Source organism: Sminthopsis crassicaudata, chromosome 1 (genome assembly GCF_048593235.1).
Source record: "Sminthopsis crassicaudata isolate SCR6 chromosome 1, ASM4859323v1, whole genome shotgun sequence".
Lineage (NCBI taxonomy): Eukaryota > Metazoa > Chordata > Mammalia > Dasyuromorphia > Dasyuridae > Sminthopsis > Sminthopsis crassicaudata.
Genome location: NC_133617.1, coordinates 399,764,372 through 399,781,871, shown reverse-complemented (window position 1 = coordinate 399,781,871; position 17,500 = coordinate 399,764,372). Strand labels below are relative to the sequence as shown.

The window sequence follows — 17,500 nt, the reverse complement described above, 5'->3', positions numbered from 1 at the left end:
GGGTAACTAGGGGCCTAATGTGTCATTTTGTGAAGGGATTTTTGGGGTTTTTTTTGCAGATACTGTAATATAATCCTGGTCCTAGGATAAGGGCAAGTTAGTAATGAAATGAGAGAAATTGCTTCCCAAGGTCATGAAAGGGTAAAGAATAGGTTTCAGGAGTTCAGGGGGGTTTCTAAGCCCTCAGACATCTAAGCATACTGGTGACATCACACTGGACCTGAGGCTGCCAAAAATCACCCACTAAAGGACATTCCTGGTTTTCTCGTGCCCTGCTATCAGCCCATCGTGGCAATTGCCAGTATTTCTGTGGGATGAATTAGTCATCCTGGAGGCAGCAAGGCTCCATCCCGAGGTCAGATCTGAGTTTCATCCTGATGCAGGGAATTCTACCTTATGATCTTGGGCACAAAAACCCCGGAGCCCTCAGTGTCCTCATCTGAAAAATAAGAATATTAGGCTAGATGGCCTCCAAAATCCACAACATTTATTAAGTACTTGCTAAGTGCAAATCACTACACTTAGGAGCTACATAGTTAAATAAAACAGTGTCTGCCCTCAGGGAATTTGTACTCTAATAAGATTCATCTGATCAGTCCATCATGGCAAGGATTAGCATCCCTGCTGGTCCCTGGGAGGGACCCGTCCAGGAGGGATTCTCCACTGGAGTCCTGTCAAGCCATTCCTGCAGAGGGCACTACTGCATTCTCACTGACAGATGCTCATTAGAGTTTACAACTTGGGCATTAATTCTACACTTACCCAGCAGCCGAAACGTACAGAGCAATATTACTGGGCATTTCACACTTTTTTTTGTTGCTGTTCCCGTGCATTTTGTTTTCTTACTCATTTACTTTCTCTCTTTTTTTGATCTGATTTCTCTTGTGCAGCAAAAGAATTGTATAAATAGGTTTATACATATTGGATTTAATATATATTTTAACACGTTTAACATATATTGAATTGCTTGCCATGTAGGGGAAGGGGTGGGGGGAAGGAGGGGAAAATTTGGAACTCAAGGGTATGCAAGGATCAATGTTGTCAAATTATCCGTGCACATGTTTTGAAAATAAAAAGCTTTACAAAATAAAATAAAATACTGAATCTCAAAAACAAAAAAAAATTATTACTGGGCATTGGTGGCTAAAAAGTTTCTAGCCCCTACATGGTACTCAGAATCCAAGGACCCTTGGGGTGTGATAGTATATCTACCCTGCTGTGCTGCTGACTGGGAACAGGTCAAAATCAAATTCTGAATTAAATTTTCATGTTCTGGATCCAGAATTTTGCCAACATGATCAGGAAGAATCATGCTTCCTCCAGATCACGGTACCAAGTTGCCGGTAGTCCCTCATTCTGCTACTTTTACTCCAACGCTTTGAGCTTACAAAAGACACGTTAATATCTGAGTTCTCAAACTCACCCTTGGGGGTAAGGGAGCAGAAGGCCTTCTTATCAGAAATACAGCCCAAGAAATCACTGAATAACTTGATCATCATAGGTCTTGCAGAAAAATGACTCCCAGGTACTTCTGACACTACAGACTGTGAAGAGAGTGACAGACAGGAAAAATACTCCACAATCAGGAAATAAGCGACCTGCAGTCTAATTTAATATGTTCAGGTAATACATGGAGATGACATAGCTTCTGCAGCAATTAGCAAGCCACCTTAATTATCGCTTCACAAAGACACCAAGAGAAGGGACATACGAGACAACACTCTCCACCTGTAGTCTCTCAGTCAGCAGCCTAGGAAAAAATAGAGACACCCCCTTCCTCCCCATTAAGGAAATCCCTTGAGGACCCTAGTTAATGCAAGTATACTCTTCTCTTATGTAGAGACCACTAGGAGTACCAACTATAATGATTTAAAAAAAAAAAAAAAAAAATCTCACATCTTCCGGGGAATAGTAATTAAATTAAGCACTAATAGGGACTGGTAAGGACCCAAAGGCATACGATCCCTTGGTATTCCCCAGTCAGGAGGTGTAGGCAAGCATCTGCCTGGCTATAGAAGTGCCTGGCTCATGTCCCCACATTTCAAGCCCTCATTCACTCTGAACACAAAAGTCTGAGGGTCTCCATCCAGACGGTCCTTGTCTCTAATATTCTAGTCTGGAGAATCAGCCCCTAGAGCCCTGGCTTGGATTTGTTAGCCTTCACACTAATTCCCTGCTCCACACAGCCAATAATCTTCTCTCTTTACATCTCATACATCCTTTCTTCTTCACTCACTTAATGCCATTTCATAACTCCATCACAGACATACCCAGAGTAATGTTATGCCTGGAGCTGGTGTGGATAGTGGAGGGGGGAAGGCCACTGTAGTCACCAGGACTGCTAGAGAAGGACGCCACATGACTCCAGTTTAAAAAGAAAACAAAAATTTTTTAAAATCTTGATCCTATTTTCCTGAGGGATAGTGCTGGTAATTAGCAAGTACAAACAGCTGTGTGAACACTGACTCTTCCCTAAACAGCTGTCCCTTGTGGATCTCAGCCCTAGGAAACCCCAAGGACTATTGGAGATGCTTAATGTTGCTCTTGGTTGGTGCTCTCCACATGAAGAGCACCTCCACCTTCCAAGCTTCTACACTAAATCCTCATCTCCGAACACTGTGTATAGGACAGGAGATCATATTAACAAGTCTTCCAGTTTAACGTGCTGATCAAGTGGATGAGCTCACCACGCTCAGCCAGCCAAATCAGGACATCATTCTAGTGCACCATGATTCCCCACTCAAAGATGAGACTCAGAGAGCTGCTGGCTGAACAGCACATAGTCTGAGGAGCCTGGCTGCATCCAAACCAAGAGTGGAGCACTGCCTTCTTCCACAGTATGCAATTAGCAGAGATGGAACCCGATAGAACCTTGGTCCTCTGATCCAGACTGGTGTCCAGAGGCAGCTAAGGGTACTGGGGAGGGAATGATGGATCTGCAGTCAGGACGACTTCCAGTCTGGTTTCGTGACCTGAACAAGTCACTTAAGCACTGCTGGTCTTAGTTTCCTCCACTGTAAAATGGAATTGTTAATAATTATAACTCCTACCTTACAGGGTAAATCAAATGAGATATTATTTGTAAAGCACTAGATAGTCTTAGCAATATGGCGATCCAAGATAATCCCAAAGGACTCATGATGAAAAATGCTGTCTACCTCCAAAGAACCGGTGGAGTCTGAATGAAGACAGAAGAATACTGTTTTTCATTTTATTTTTTTGTAGGGTTTTTTGTTTTTTTTTTTTTTGGTCTGTGTTTTCTTTCACAACACTACTAATATGGAAATGACTTTTGCATGATTGTACATGTATAACCTATATCAAATTGATTGCCATCTCAGAGAAAAGGGAAGGGAGAGAATTTGGAACTCAATTTTTTTTCAGTGTTAAAAATTGTTTTTCATGTAATTGGGAAAAAATAAAATGTTATTCAAAAAATTATATAGTAAATAGTAGGTACTTGTTTACTTCGTTACTACATAACATTATTTTTTCCTGTGATGTGCCCTTCCCTGATCACCTCAGACAGTATCTGAAATATAGAAAGCACTATATTAAGGTCAGTTATTACTATTATTGACTTCATTACTAAAATTGTTGTATCTTTTGTTATCATAAAGGTCAAAGACGAGTTCTACTCCTTTAAGTGCCAAGAAGAGGTCTTCTACTTTCCTGCGTCGGAAGACACTGAACGGTAAGGTTTCTGCCTTTTCTGGGCCTGCCTGGTTTGTGAAGGACCCTCCCCCGTATTCTTGTAGCTGTGGTGGTGATAGTGAACATCTCTCTTCCCCTACAACCACTCATTATTTCCAAGAAGTTTCTACTCACCACAGTTGATTAGCATCAATGGCAATTAGCTAGTATTTATGTGGGATGAATTAGTCATCTTGGAGGCAGCATGACTCCATCCCAAGGTCAGAAGATCTGAGTTTCAATCTTGATGTAGGTAATTCCTACCTTTGTGATGTTGGGCCCATAAACCAGAGAGCCCTCAGTTTCAAAAATCTGAAAAATAAGAATATTAGAATAGATGGCCTCTAAAATCCTGTCCAGCTCTAACCTCTGGTCCTTTCACAAACATTTATTAAGTATTTGCTGAATGCAAATCACTATTAGGTGCTAGGAGAGCTACACAGCTAAATAAAAAAGTGTCTGTCCTCAAGAAATTTTATAATCTAATAAGATAAAGATAAGACATATACAGAAATACAATGCAAATTCTAATAAAAATATATTAAGAGAAATACAAAGTACTTTGAGACCAGAGAAAGAGCATTTCCAGGTGGCATGAATCAAGACAGATTTAAGGGAAGAGGAAGCATTTAATAATGGGGCAATAATCTTGATCTAGGTATCAGAATGATCTAAGTATTCCATAATGCATAGAATTCAATTTTATGCTTCCACTCTGGATTTGGCAGAGCAGCCCAGGGCATATGAGTTAGGAATCAAGAACATCTAGTAATACACAATTGATTAATCTTGTACTTGGGTGTCTAACCAGGGAAAGTGTACATTAGAAAAGAATCTGACAGCCCTGGAATCAGGAGGATCTGAGTTCAAATCCAGCTTCAGACACTGAACATTTCTTAGCTGTGTGGCCCTGGGCAAGTCACTTAACCCAATTGCCTTGCAAAAAAAAAAAAAAAAAAAGGGTGGGGGGAAAGAACATGAAAAATGTGGGATACAAGAAAAATCTACTGGCCAGGCAGGAGAAGGTAATTAATTACAGGCATGGGAACTCAGATTCAAAATATTAGATCTGAGACTTTAGAACCTAGAATATCAAAACTGACATTAATTAGATGTTAGAGTTGGATGACATCATTGAAAATATTTTGTCCAACAACTCCCCTTCAATTTTATAAATCAGGACAGAGAGGTTTGAGAGAAGCCAAATGATTTGTCCAGCTGATAAGTGACAAATTCAGTTCTTTTGACTCCTAGCCTAGTACTATTTCTACTGTATTCCTCTTGGGTATTAGAGGATGCAAGAATCTGGAAGTAGAAAAAGAGATGGAAATGACTTTAGTAAGTATCTTAGCTGAAGTGATAGGGCCATGTGAATAAGAAAAGAAGTTAAAGTTTCTTCTCAAAAAGAATGTGAATGAGCTAGGAAGGAAGGGAGAAAGGAGAAGAATGAGATAATTTAGGTGAGGGACTGGAAAGGATTTTAGACTGGTCTCCTTTCCTCCTCATTTGGCAGAGGAGGGATCTGAGGCTGAGACAAGTGAGACACGGCTCAGTAAGTAGAGGCTCGAGATTAAAACTCAGATTAGCTGACTCTCAATACAGTTCTGTGCCCCCAAGTTACCAACGCATCACTTTAAGGAGGAGATGTCCAGGAAAGCCTCATGGAAGAAGTGTGACCTTGAAGGTAAGTGGGTACCTGTCTTTAGGAAGCTTCTGCTCTAGAAGAGGGATGGGTGTACTAATAAATGAAAGGCAGAGGGGATGCAAGCCCATCACCTGAGTACAGTGCTGTTAGATTAAGTGGGGAGATCACTTTCATCTGGGAGAACCCCAACAGGGAAGGCTTCATACAGGAGGAGGTATTTGTGCTGTATCTTAAAGGATCCGTAGGATGTGAATAACAGCTATTGCGCAGTGAGGATGGCTGAAAGGTTGGCAGCTAAGGAGTAGGGGGACTGTTTTCTGGGGTACAGACCGGTGGTGTCAAATTCAAATAGAAAGGGGAACCACTAAACCATTCACAAGATGCCTGCATATTGACTTGGAAAATCACATGAGATTATCTATATGCCATTGTATTTTTATTTAGTTAAACTTTTCCCAAATGTATTTAATGATGTTTCAGGCCACACTCAGGAGTGTTATGGGCTACATGGTTGACGCCTCAGGTATAGGCTACATATCCAAAAAAAGTGAAAGCTATTTGGGGGCAAAATTATACAGGTTGAAGTCACATGACCTTATTTAGGAAGCACTGGAGAGATATTAGGAGTCATTTGGTTTGTAAGATGGGACAGGAGAAAAGAAAAGGGAGTAAAAGAAAGACAACTATCTGTATTAGCTCTTGGAGTACCCTTTTCTAGCTCTCTCCCCCATCAATCCTCATTGGAATTCCAGATCAATAAAAATAATAACTATATTTCTATAACACTTGAGGTTTACAAAGCCTCTTCCTTATTTCCTTAGCTGAATGCTACAAATATTATTGTTCTCATGTCGGAGCAAGTAAACAGACATCTTGGGTTAAATAAGTCGCCCTTGGACATATAGTGAGAGATGTGCAAAGAAACGAACAAACGCAGTTCTGATTCTCAAGTCTCGAGTGTTTCCCGCTGCACCAAGATGTGTTCTTTACTGCACAAGCTTTTCCTCTCTTGGGTGTCTCTTGAGTCCTGGAATCACGCACTGTGCTGGGAGTGAAGTTCCCTATACACAGACCCTCCTCCCCATTCCTCCAGCAACACAGTTTACAAAAGCCTGTTATTATCCCCCATCCACATCCTCCAGACCCATAATTAGACGCTTACACTGATGATTAGTGGCATTGTCCTCTGGATGAGTTTAATCACTCTTTTCTCCTACAGTGGCAATTTTGTTCCAATTAATTATTTCAGTCCGAACAGCAATAGCTAGTTGTGTTTAGAGGGGAATTAAAAAGGGCCGGGCTGGCTAATGAAGACGGAGCTCAGCGAGGCAAGTTGCCCCTAGACAAGGCTACAAGGGACCCCTACCACGGCCTTTCTCCCTAGGAAGGAGTAAACACTGGGCCTCCTTCCTACCTGCTGAGACCAATGGACACATTTAGGCCCCAGAACTTGGCAGGCCCAAGGAGAGAAGTCAAGATTTTCTTCTCGTGCTGGGTCAGGGTAGATGTCGTAGTAGATCAGTAAAAGCAGAGGCAGCAGCAGATTCAATGTCAGGGTCCGTGAGAAGGGAAGGCTAGGTTAGTTTTCTATTGACACAGTGGGAAGGGGTATTTTTTCTCAAATATTGGCCATAGGTTGTAGCTGTGACCTAGATCCTCTAGTGTCCCCCCCAAACAAAATAAAGGACATATCAGCATCTTGCCTGGATGCTGGAGTGAAAGAAACAGAGTGGATGAGGAAAAGGGCAAGAGAAAGAGTGAGATGGATTGTGAACAAGGAAACTCTAGTTTTACTTATATATTTATTTTATTAAAGCTTTTTATTCTTCAAAACATATGCATGGACAATTCTTCAACATTAGCCCTTGCAAAACCCTGTGTTCCAATTCCTCCCCTTCTCCCATTCCCTCCCCTAGATGGCAAGTAGTCCAATCTATGTTAAACATGGTAGAAATATATGAAACTCTAGTTTTAGAGGCCTTAGAAGCCAACCTGCTCATATCAGTGATGAGGATGCTGAGTCCCAGGGAGGTTTAGTGCCTCTGAGATGAATTAAAGGCCAGAATGGGGGTGAGATGGGACAGAGAGAGAGAAGATTAAAGGAAAGGGAAAGGAAGAAATAAAAGGATCATAAGATCATAGAACTATAACCAAAAAAAGTCTCAGAGGTCATTTAGTCCAACCCTCTGCCCTTTTTTTTTTTTAAATGAGGTCCAAAGAGATTAAAAAGACTTACCAGAATCATAAAGATAGCAAGTATCAGAATTGATACTTGTGAATTGAGGAGAGGGGAGAAAAGAGGAGCACCAGGTAAAGAGAGATGATTAGAAGTTGAGAAGGGAGAAAATAGGATAGAAATAGAATGAGGTGAAGGAAGAGGAAGGGAGGAAGAGGTGAGTTGGAATTTGGTGAGAAAAGAGTAAAGGAAGATAATTTAATGGAAGAAGCAAAATGGGGTGAGATGAAAGGCAGAAAAATTTAGGGAAGAATTGGCAATAAGGGAGACATTGGACAAGAAGACAAATAAAAAGAAACGGGGGCCAGAGAAGGTGAGGCAAAATGGGTAAAATGGGATCAAATAAACTGAAAATGTGATGAGGAAAGAGCATTGGAGTTTTGAGGTCTCTAGGATTTATTGGTTTATTGCTTATTTGTTTTTTCAAAGACTTTTAGAATTAGAATGAACCTCAGAAACATTTAGTTTAACCTATATTAGCATAAGAATTCCCTTGGATAACATACCCACCCAATCAATTATCATTTGGTCTTTCCTTGACAATTTCTTGTGAAGGGGAAGCCACTAATATTGATGAAAATATATTGATTGATAATAATAATAGCTAGCATATATACAGGACTTTGAGGTTGGCAAAATGCTTTATATGTATTTACTTTATTTGATCCTCACAACAACCCAGGGAGATAGGTCCTACAATTATCATTTTACAGATGAAGACACTGAAGATGAGGGTAAGTGACTTGCCCTTGGTTACACTGTTAGTAGCTAACTCCGGTTTTCCTGATTTCCCTTGATGTCCACAAGGAAGAAGGAGGTGCTCTCTTATCATCTCACTACTTATTTTTAGTATTAGCTTTCTATTTCCATTTTGTCCTTTCTTCCCTTTCACTAACAAAATGGAAATAGGAAACTAATACAAGTAGAGAGAGAGTAAAAGAGCATCTTCTTCCTGAGCCATTCAGAATAACTACACCCCAGGAAGAACTGACTAGTATGATTGCTGTAACCTTGGAAAGATTGCAGAGAACAGGCAAGGGGAGTGGTACAATCTATAGAGTAATTGAATGAGAGTCAGGAAGCACCGAGTTCAATTCCTGCCTCAGATACTCACTAGCAGTGCAGTGTAGCTTCTCTGTTTTCTCTATTGTCCATTATCAGTGTCCCATCTACCCTAAGCAATAGTCATATCCCTTCTCTGATCTCACTAAACCAAACCAAACCCCTTTTTCTTCTCCTTAGCTTTCTTCACCACCACCAGAATGGTCTATACTTGTCTCTCCTAACATTATTCTTTCATCTCCATGTCTTTTGAAACCTAAGTTGGTTGATGTATTGAGATGTATGTGTAGGTATGTGTGTCTTAAAAAAACTTCTCGTTTCTCTTCTCAGATTTTTAAAAATCTGGATGTCTTCTAGATTTCATTTGTAAGAGCTCCTCCTGAGCAACTTCAATAACCAAACAATAACTACGAAGTAAAGTACAAGTATTTATATACAAGGCACTATGCTGGTTGGTTGGAATATAAAAGACAAAAAACAATCTCTGCCTTCAAAGAGTTTATCTGAAGGATTTTAATCCATAGGATCTTTCTCCTTTCTCTGTATGTTTTGGAATTTGCTTCCCAAAAATATAAAGTGCTTTCCAAATTCTCCCTGACTTTCCTAGACTTCCTTAATAAACTTCTAAAGTGGAAGTGATTACTTCCCTTCTCCCAAGATTCCCATCATTTCTATAGTGCCTTATACTGTGCTCCTATCATATACTGTTTCCATGCTAGATGTATAGTTTGTTCTCTCTAAACACTTACCTGTTCTTTTTGTACAAACACAAAAAAAGTGAACAGCATAGTTCATCATCAGTCTTTTGGAATCTCAGATGCTCATTACATCGATTAATGTTCTTAAGTCTTTCAAAGGTGTTTTTCTTTACATTGTTATTATTGTACATATTGATATGTTGTTCTCCTGGTTCTGTTTACTTCATTCTATATCCATTCTTATATCTTCCTAAGTTTCTCTGAACCCATTTCTTTCATTGTATTAATCTCTATTAATAGCCTTCCCTCCTCTACTCAGTGATGAGTCCTCCCTTGTAACAAAGAAAGGAAAAAAGGAACAGTTTAGCAAAATCAAACAATACATCAAACATATCTAACACTATATATAATAATATTCCACATCCATAGTATCCCATCTTTTGCAATAAAGGAAGAAACATAATTTTTTCAACTCTACTCTGGAGCCAATCTTAATCATTATAATTACAGAGTGTTTTGTTTCAATTTATTCTTCTTTCCATTTCCATTGTCATTGTATATATTACTTGGTTCTTCTTGCTTCCATCTGTATCAGATGAGTCTTCCCATGTTTCTCTGGATTTTTCATATTTATTACTTCTAAAAGTACAATATTCCATTATATTAATGTACCACAATTTATTTTGCCATTCCCCAATCAATAGATATCTATCTGTTTCTAATTCTTTGATGCTAAAAAAAAGTGTTGCTACAAGTATTTTGGTGTCCTTGGTCAAGGTGATTAAGAAAAGTTTATTCAGATCTTATTGAAACTCAGAGTGAACTGAGGTAGATTCAAATGGAACCCAAATCCTATAGAGATATTGCTGTTAGAGCTGGAAGAGACCTTGGAGACAACCTTGTCCAATCCTCATAGAGAATCAGGGATCCTGCCCCATAGTTCAACATTATTCATCTAGGTTGTTGAAATCTGGCTTCCTTTGAGTTCACAAGAGCACTAATTCTTGCAAAGGAGAGGTCCCTGGTTTCATGACTCAAGACAAGAAGCTGCTCAGAAAGATCCCCTCTCAATTCTTTTAGGTACAACCTGATCCCAAATTCACCTGCTTCTCAACCAACAAATTTCCCTCTGTGGAAAAGTTTGAAAGACTTGGGGGGATAAAACTGCTCCAGCAAAGGTTGAAGGACCCTTCCTCCCCTTGACTTTCTGTAAATACTCCATCCCCAAATACATAAGCACTCTTTTTTACTAAGGAAGTTGAGAGACGGCTGTGGCCAAGAAATACCCAAGGTTGGGGAAAGATTTACCCTTTCTAGGGTAGCCTAGCCTCTAATTCTATAAAAGCGTCAAATTTATGAATGAATGAATGAATAGCATTTAATATGGATGAAATACTGTGCTAAACACGGGATTACAAATACAACAAAGCAAACCTACCCTCAAAAAGTTTACATTCTTTTATAGGTTTTTAATCAATATCTTTTATTCTTCATCACCATAGTAGCCCATATAGCATTCCTCCTCCTTTTCCAAGAGAGGCATGCCATATAATAATTTTTTTAGTTTTTTTTTTTAATAGCATTTTCCCCAATTCCCTATCAAGACAATTTTTAGCATTCATTTTTACAAGATTTTGAGTCCTAAATTTTTCTCCTTCCTTCTTCCTAAAATGGTGGCAATTTGACATTATACATGTGCTATCATGTAAAATACATATTAGTCACAGTTGTGAAAGAAGAAATAGATCAAAAGGAAAAAATAACCTCAGGAAAAGAATAAATTAAGTGAAAAAAATATGCTTCAATGTGCATTCAGAGTTATTTATCTGGATATGGATATGGATAACATTTTCCTTCCTGAGTTTTTTATATTTGTCTTGGATCATTGTTACTGAGAACTAAGTTCATCGTTGATCATCACACAATGTGGCTGATACTGTGTTTTCCTGGTTCTGGTTCCTGATCTTACTTTGTACCAGTCTTTTCAAGTTTTTATAAAATCTGCTGTACATCATTTCTTATTACACAATAGTATTTCATACATTCATATACCACAACTTGTTCAGTCCCAATTGATGGGCCCCTCAGTTTCTAATATTTTGCTAAAAAAGGCTGCTATAAATATTTTTGCCCATGTGGGTCCTTTCCCCTTTTTTATGATCTCTTTGGGATACAGATCTAGTATTAGTATTGCTAGATCAAATGGTATACATTATTAGGTTGTCCTTTGGATCTAGTTACAAATTGCTTTCCAGAAAACTTAGATCCCCTCACAACTCCACCAACAATGCATTAGTGTCCCAATTTTCCTAGATCCTTTCCAGTATTTATCACTTTCCTTTTTTGTCATATTGGCCACTCTGATAGGTGTAAGGTAATACTTCAGAGTTATTTTAATTTACATTTTTCTAATCAAAAGTGATTTGGAGCACTTCTTCACATATCTATAGATAGCTTTGACTTCTTCATCTAAAAACTGCCTATTCATATCCTTAAGTCATTTATCAATTGGGGAGTGGCTTGCATTCTTATAAATTTGACTCAGTTCTCTATTTATTTGAGAAATGAGACTTTTATCAAAAACACTTGTAAAGATTATTTCTCAACTTTCTGCTTTTCTTCTAATTTTGGCTGCATTGATTTTTTTATGCAAAACCTTTTGCAATAATAATAACTTTACAAAATTATGTATTTTACATTTTGTAATACTCTATTTCTTGTTTGGTTATAAATTCTTCCTCTCTTCATATATCTGACAGGTAGAGTATTCCTTGCTCTTCTAGTTTGCTTATGGTGTCATCCTTTATTTCTAAATCATGTTCCCATTTTGACCCTATCTTGGCATATGATGTGAGATTTGGTCTATGCTGAGTTTCTACTATACTCTTTTCTAGTTTTCCCAGCAGTTTTTTGTCAGATAATTCATTCTTATCCCAAAAGCTAGGATCTTTGACCACTGTGACTTGCATACCTAATCTATTCCATTGATCCATCACTCTATTTCTTAGTCAGAATGAGATAGTTTTCATGATTACTGTTTTATAATACAGTCTGAGATCTGGTATTGCTAAATCACCTTCCTTTGTATTTTTTTTCCATGAATTCCCTTGATATTCTTGACCTTTTGTTCTTCCAGATGAATTTTCTTGTCATTTTTTTCTAGCTCTATAAAATAATTTTTGGTAGTTTGATTGGTATGACACTGGATAAGTAAATTAACTGTCATTTTTATTATATTGGGTTGGCCTACCCATGAGCAATTGAAATTTTTTTTCAGTTGTTTAGATGTGACTTAATCTGTATGAAAAGTGTTTTGTAATTGTGTTCCTGGGTTTGTCTTAGCAGGTAGATTCCCAACCATTTTATATTGTTTACAATTATTTTAAATGGAATTTCTCTTTCCCTCTCTTCGGTTTTGTTGATTATATAAAGAAATGATGATGATTATATGAATTTATCTTATGTACCAATACTTTGCTAAAATTTTTAATTATTTTGAGAAATTTTCTAGTTGATCTAAGTACATATCATCATATTATCTGTAAAGAGTGAGTTTTGTTTCCTCATTGCCTATTCTAATTCTTTTTATTTCTTTTTTTTCTCTCATTACTATAGCTAACATTGCTAGTATTGTACTGAATAATAGTGGTATCTTTACTTCACCTCTGATTTTACTGGAAGACTTCTAGCTTATCCCTATTAGAGATAATCGTTTTATGGTTTTAGATACATAAAACTAATCATTTTAAGGAATGTTCCCTTCATTCCTAATGCTCTCTAGTGTATTTAATAGGAATGGGTACTATATTTTGTCAAAAGCTTTTTCAGCATCTATTGAGATATCAGGATTTCTGTTGATTTTGTTATTGAGATGGTCAGTTTTGTTGATAATTTTCCTAATATTGAATCAATCCTGCATTACTCGTATAAATTTCACCTGCTTATACTGTATAATCTTTGTGATATAATGCTGTATCACCTTACTAGTATTTTGTTCAAAGTGTTTGCATCAATATTCATTAGGGAAATTGGTCTGTTTTTTTTTTTTTTTCTCCCCTGTTTTAGCTCTTCTTGGTTTAGGTATCAGGACCATATTTGTGTCATAAAAGGAGTTTGGTAGGGCTCCTTCTTCATCTATCTTTCTAAATAGTTTACATAGTATTGGAATTAATGGTTCTTTAAATATTTGGTAGAATTCACTTGTTAATTCATCTGGCCCTGGGGATTTTTTCCTTAAGGAGTTCATTAATGGATTGTTTAATTTTTTTTTTTTAAATATGGGGCTATTTGGGCATCCAATTTTTTGATCTGTTCTTCTAGGTAATTTTTTGTAAATATTAATCAATTATGCTGATTGTCAGATTATTAGCACATAATTGGGTAAAATATTTCCTCATGATTGCTTTAATTTTTTCTTCATTGGTTGTGATTTTATCCTTTTCATTTTTGATACTGGATATTTGGTTTTTTTCTTTCTTTTTCTTAAACCTAACTATCCATAATTTCTAACACTTCCTTTTCCATTCCTCCTAACCCCAGGAAATATTGAGAAGCCAGATAGTTTTCTTAGAGAGAAGGTAAAAGTCCTGCCAAGTAGGCAGAGTCTTCTCCGGGAAGGCTTGGTCCTTTTCCTGGCTTTCCTCTCTTTCCCTAAAGTTCCCCCCTTTCCCTGAGCCAAATATAGATGGGGGCCTACTGTTGGGTTTCATGGCCATAGTACCATTTTCTCCCATGGTAATAATAAGGTAGGGCTACTGATGTTAACTCTGAGGGAGCCTATTGGCTGGGCTAGAGACATAACTTAATCCCAGCAACTGCAGCCTCTCCACTCTCCATAAGACATCTCAAGACAGCTTAACTACTCCCCCCAAAAGTCCCTGATTTTGAACTCCCCCCCCCCATTTCCCAATCCTAGCTCTTCTGAGCATGCTACAGTTCTGCTCTCCGACTTTCCTCCTTAGAAGAATATTTGTTAGTAGGCTTTTAAGCTTCCTGTCTTTGGGCAAATTTCCCAAGATTTAGACAAATCTCCACACTGGGACAAAATCCAGATCTCCCCACCCTACTTAATTCTAGATACTGGAAAGCAGATTTCTCCACCCACTCTTTTAGTTTAAAACCCTCTAGATTATGATTTGCATAGCTCAAGGCAAATACATTCTTACCAGAATTTCAAAACAGATGCTCACATACCATCTTCTCAATTAATCAACTAGAATCTATTTGGCCTACTATGTGCAGCAGACTGTAATATTTGCTGGGAAATGAATACAAAGGAGATAATCCCAGCCTTCAAGACATATAGGTGTGTCTAAAAGAATAATCCAGGATGAAAACCAAGGGGATAGAGGTTGAGTAAGATGAAGAAAAAAGGAAAACTGGAAAGATGGTCTAAAATGAGAGAAGAGATGGGTGAGTTAAAAGAAGAGGAAAAGAGCAGAGAAGAAAAAAGATGGGAGTCAAATTAAGCAGTAAAGGGGCAAGATGGACAGGATCCGATAAAGTGAGAGTAGGGACGAGAGGAAGGAAGAGTGAGAGAGGAAGTGGCCCAATGAAAAGGGAATGAGGGGATGTGAAGAGACATAAGGGAGCAAGATCCAGTCATACTCTCCATCCAAAGCAAAAAGCTAGGAGCTGGGATGCCAGCCAATTTTGTTAAGGATCTACTGAGAGAAGTCAGATTCTAATGTAATTAAGTAAGGTTAGAAGACTGGGGAGAGGAAGGGAGTATCACCAGCAGTTGTATCCCCTTGATTTAGCACTACCTGGCCTAGTTCATCATATCACTTACCTTTTGATACCCCAGTAATAATCAGTGGCCCTGTTGGGGTACTGGATATGGATTACAGCATTGTCTCTGAAAGAATTCAGGCTCAAACAGGCTCCAATCAAGCAAGGACATTTACTGGGCATTTGCTTAGGACGAGGGGTAACACACCCAGCAGACCTCATTAAAGGAGAGAGGCATCCCAGAGGAGTAAGGCAAGGGATTATATAGATAAGCAAAGTAAGAAAAATACAGGAAAACTGGGAAGAGCAAGAAAATTGGATAATCTCAGATGAGATTTTGCTTTGTTTTTTTGGATAATCTAGATTAGGATATGCATGAGAAAAATCCCAGTAATTAGATTATTTCAGATAAGTAATTAGATTTATTTCAGATGGGGGGGGGGGGGAGAGGGAAAAGGTAAAATTTCTTTTTGTTCTAATGAATATTGACTAGAGATTATTTGAGGGGGGCATGGAGTGGGTGAATAAAGTTCAGATTTCCTCAGCCCCAGGGTATAGCTTTCTAGCAGTATTTCCAATTTTCTCCATTCTGTAGGCTTTGTCTAGAAGAGGGAGAGAGTGAACAAGGTAGGAAGCAGTGTCCTGCTATGTTCACAGCAATTGGCAGTAGCTTATATTCCTAATATTTCCTAATGTTTCTCTCTTTATCTTTCGCCTTTGTCAATAAAGACAGACCTGCATCTGTTCCCTGAAGAAGGGAAACACAAACTATGGAGGCCTGGTTCCTGGTTGCATTCTTAAGTTTGGTTGCACAACTTAAATTTTATTAACTAAAGCTGATGGAATAGCAATCATAAACTGACATTTCAGCCCTTCCTCTTCCTACTCCAATTTTTGTCCCCTATGTTTTCTCTGGGAAGTGAACAAATGAAGACGTTACTTTGGATAGTAATAGAATTCTTTTAGGTATCTCAGACCAGGAATTACAGGGAGAAGATGAGGGAGAGTATTTGGATGGAAGGTCAAAGGAGAGAGAAAATGAAACAATTGTGTTGTCAGAGTATACTACAGACCACCTGGATGGAAAGAGGAAATAGATGAGGAGTTGGGAAACATCATAATCCTGGAAAAGAGTAATTATATAGAAGTGATGGGGAGCTTTAGTTATCCAGACACCTGCTGGAAACTATTTTCTGCCAAAAGAATAGTAACTAATAACTTCTTGATTTAATCTTAAGGATGATTTCAACTTTCTAGAAGTACAGGAAAAAAGAGAACTTATTATAGTTCAATAATAATTGAAGGAGGAGGAATTTGTTGGTTCCTCAAGGAGGACCATTCCATGAGTTTGTGATAAATAAGGATAGAAGAGCTGACTGTAGCCTGATACAAGTGTTTAGATAGAGGAAAAAAGATTTTTATGGGTTCACAGAAAGAGTAGATAGGAACCTAAAGATTAAAATTCTATATGGATTGTCTTCTGGGAAGAAAGTCTCAAGCATAAAATTTTCAAGATACAAAGAAAAAGAATTCTTATGAGCAAAAAAATGGATATTATTTGAAGAAACAGAATACTCAGAGAATTTGCCATCTGACATAGATTTTTTAAAAATGTGTGCTGAAGAAGGAAGCAATAGCAACTCACCCAGAATTAATAATTAAAAACCACAAACAAACAAACAACATGGTATACTTGTAAACAAAAATCTTAGGAGCACCAATGCTCAGAATTATTTGATGAGGAAAGCTAAGGACAATTAAAATGGGATTTTTAAAAACTCTACTGAATGGAAAAGAAGGTTTAAAAGAAGGCAAGGATGACAGCTCAGAGAGGATTGGTTAATGATAAGCACCCATGAAGAATGTAGATCTTCTTTATTTTTATTATGCTTCCTTCTCCTCTGCCAACGACAATGGCCTTTGGATGAGAAAACACAGAGTAAAGAAGGAGATAGGATTAGGAACCCTAGATAAATTTAAGTTCAGAATGAACTACAACCAGGAATATGCTAGAGCCTAATACCACCTTGAGAGAAATCATTATTAAGTGTTCATTATGAGTATTTATTATTCAAAAATTATCAAATATTATAAATTGGGTTTTGAATTATTGTTTTGTTAATCTCTAAACTTAAAGTGATAGAGGAAATATTAATAATGCAAATTAAACTTAAACTTAACAAATATACAGGGTTTGGGGTTCTTTTGGGGGGGAGGAGATACCTGGTTGTTAAATATTTACCAGCATACCCCTCTCTATATCATATCTTTAAGGACAGATGTAATTACTTGTGTTAATGTTAGTAATATCTGAAAGTCTGTTTAGAAGAGAAGTAGTATTAAAGGAGTGGAGATGGGCAAATGTTCTGATTTTTTTTAAAGGAAAGAGAATAGAGCCTTCAAACCATTAGTCAATAAGAATTATTTTTGACTCTT

General features: G+C 37.7%; 1 protein-coding gene across 1 annotated transcript in view; it reads left to right on the top strand.

The window, feature by feature from the left end:
• The window catches only part of TNRC6A (trinucleotide repeat containing adaptor 6A), a 335,273-nt gene that overhangs the window by 113,563 nt on the left and 204,210 nt on the right, over positions 1–17,500 (top strand). Inside the window, 1 exon segment of the mRNA XM_074280016.1 lies at positions 3,621–3,694. Within this exon segment, the coding sequence (XP_074136117.1) occupies positions 3,621–3,694 (74 nt within the window).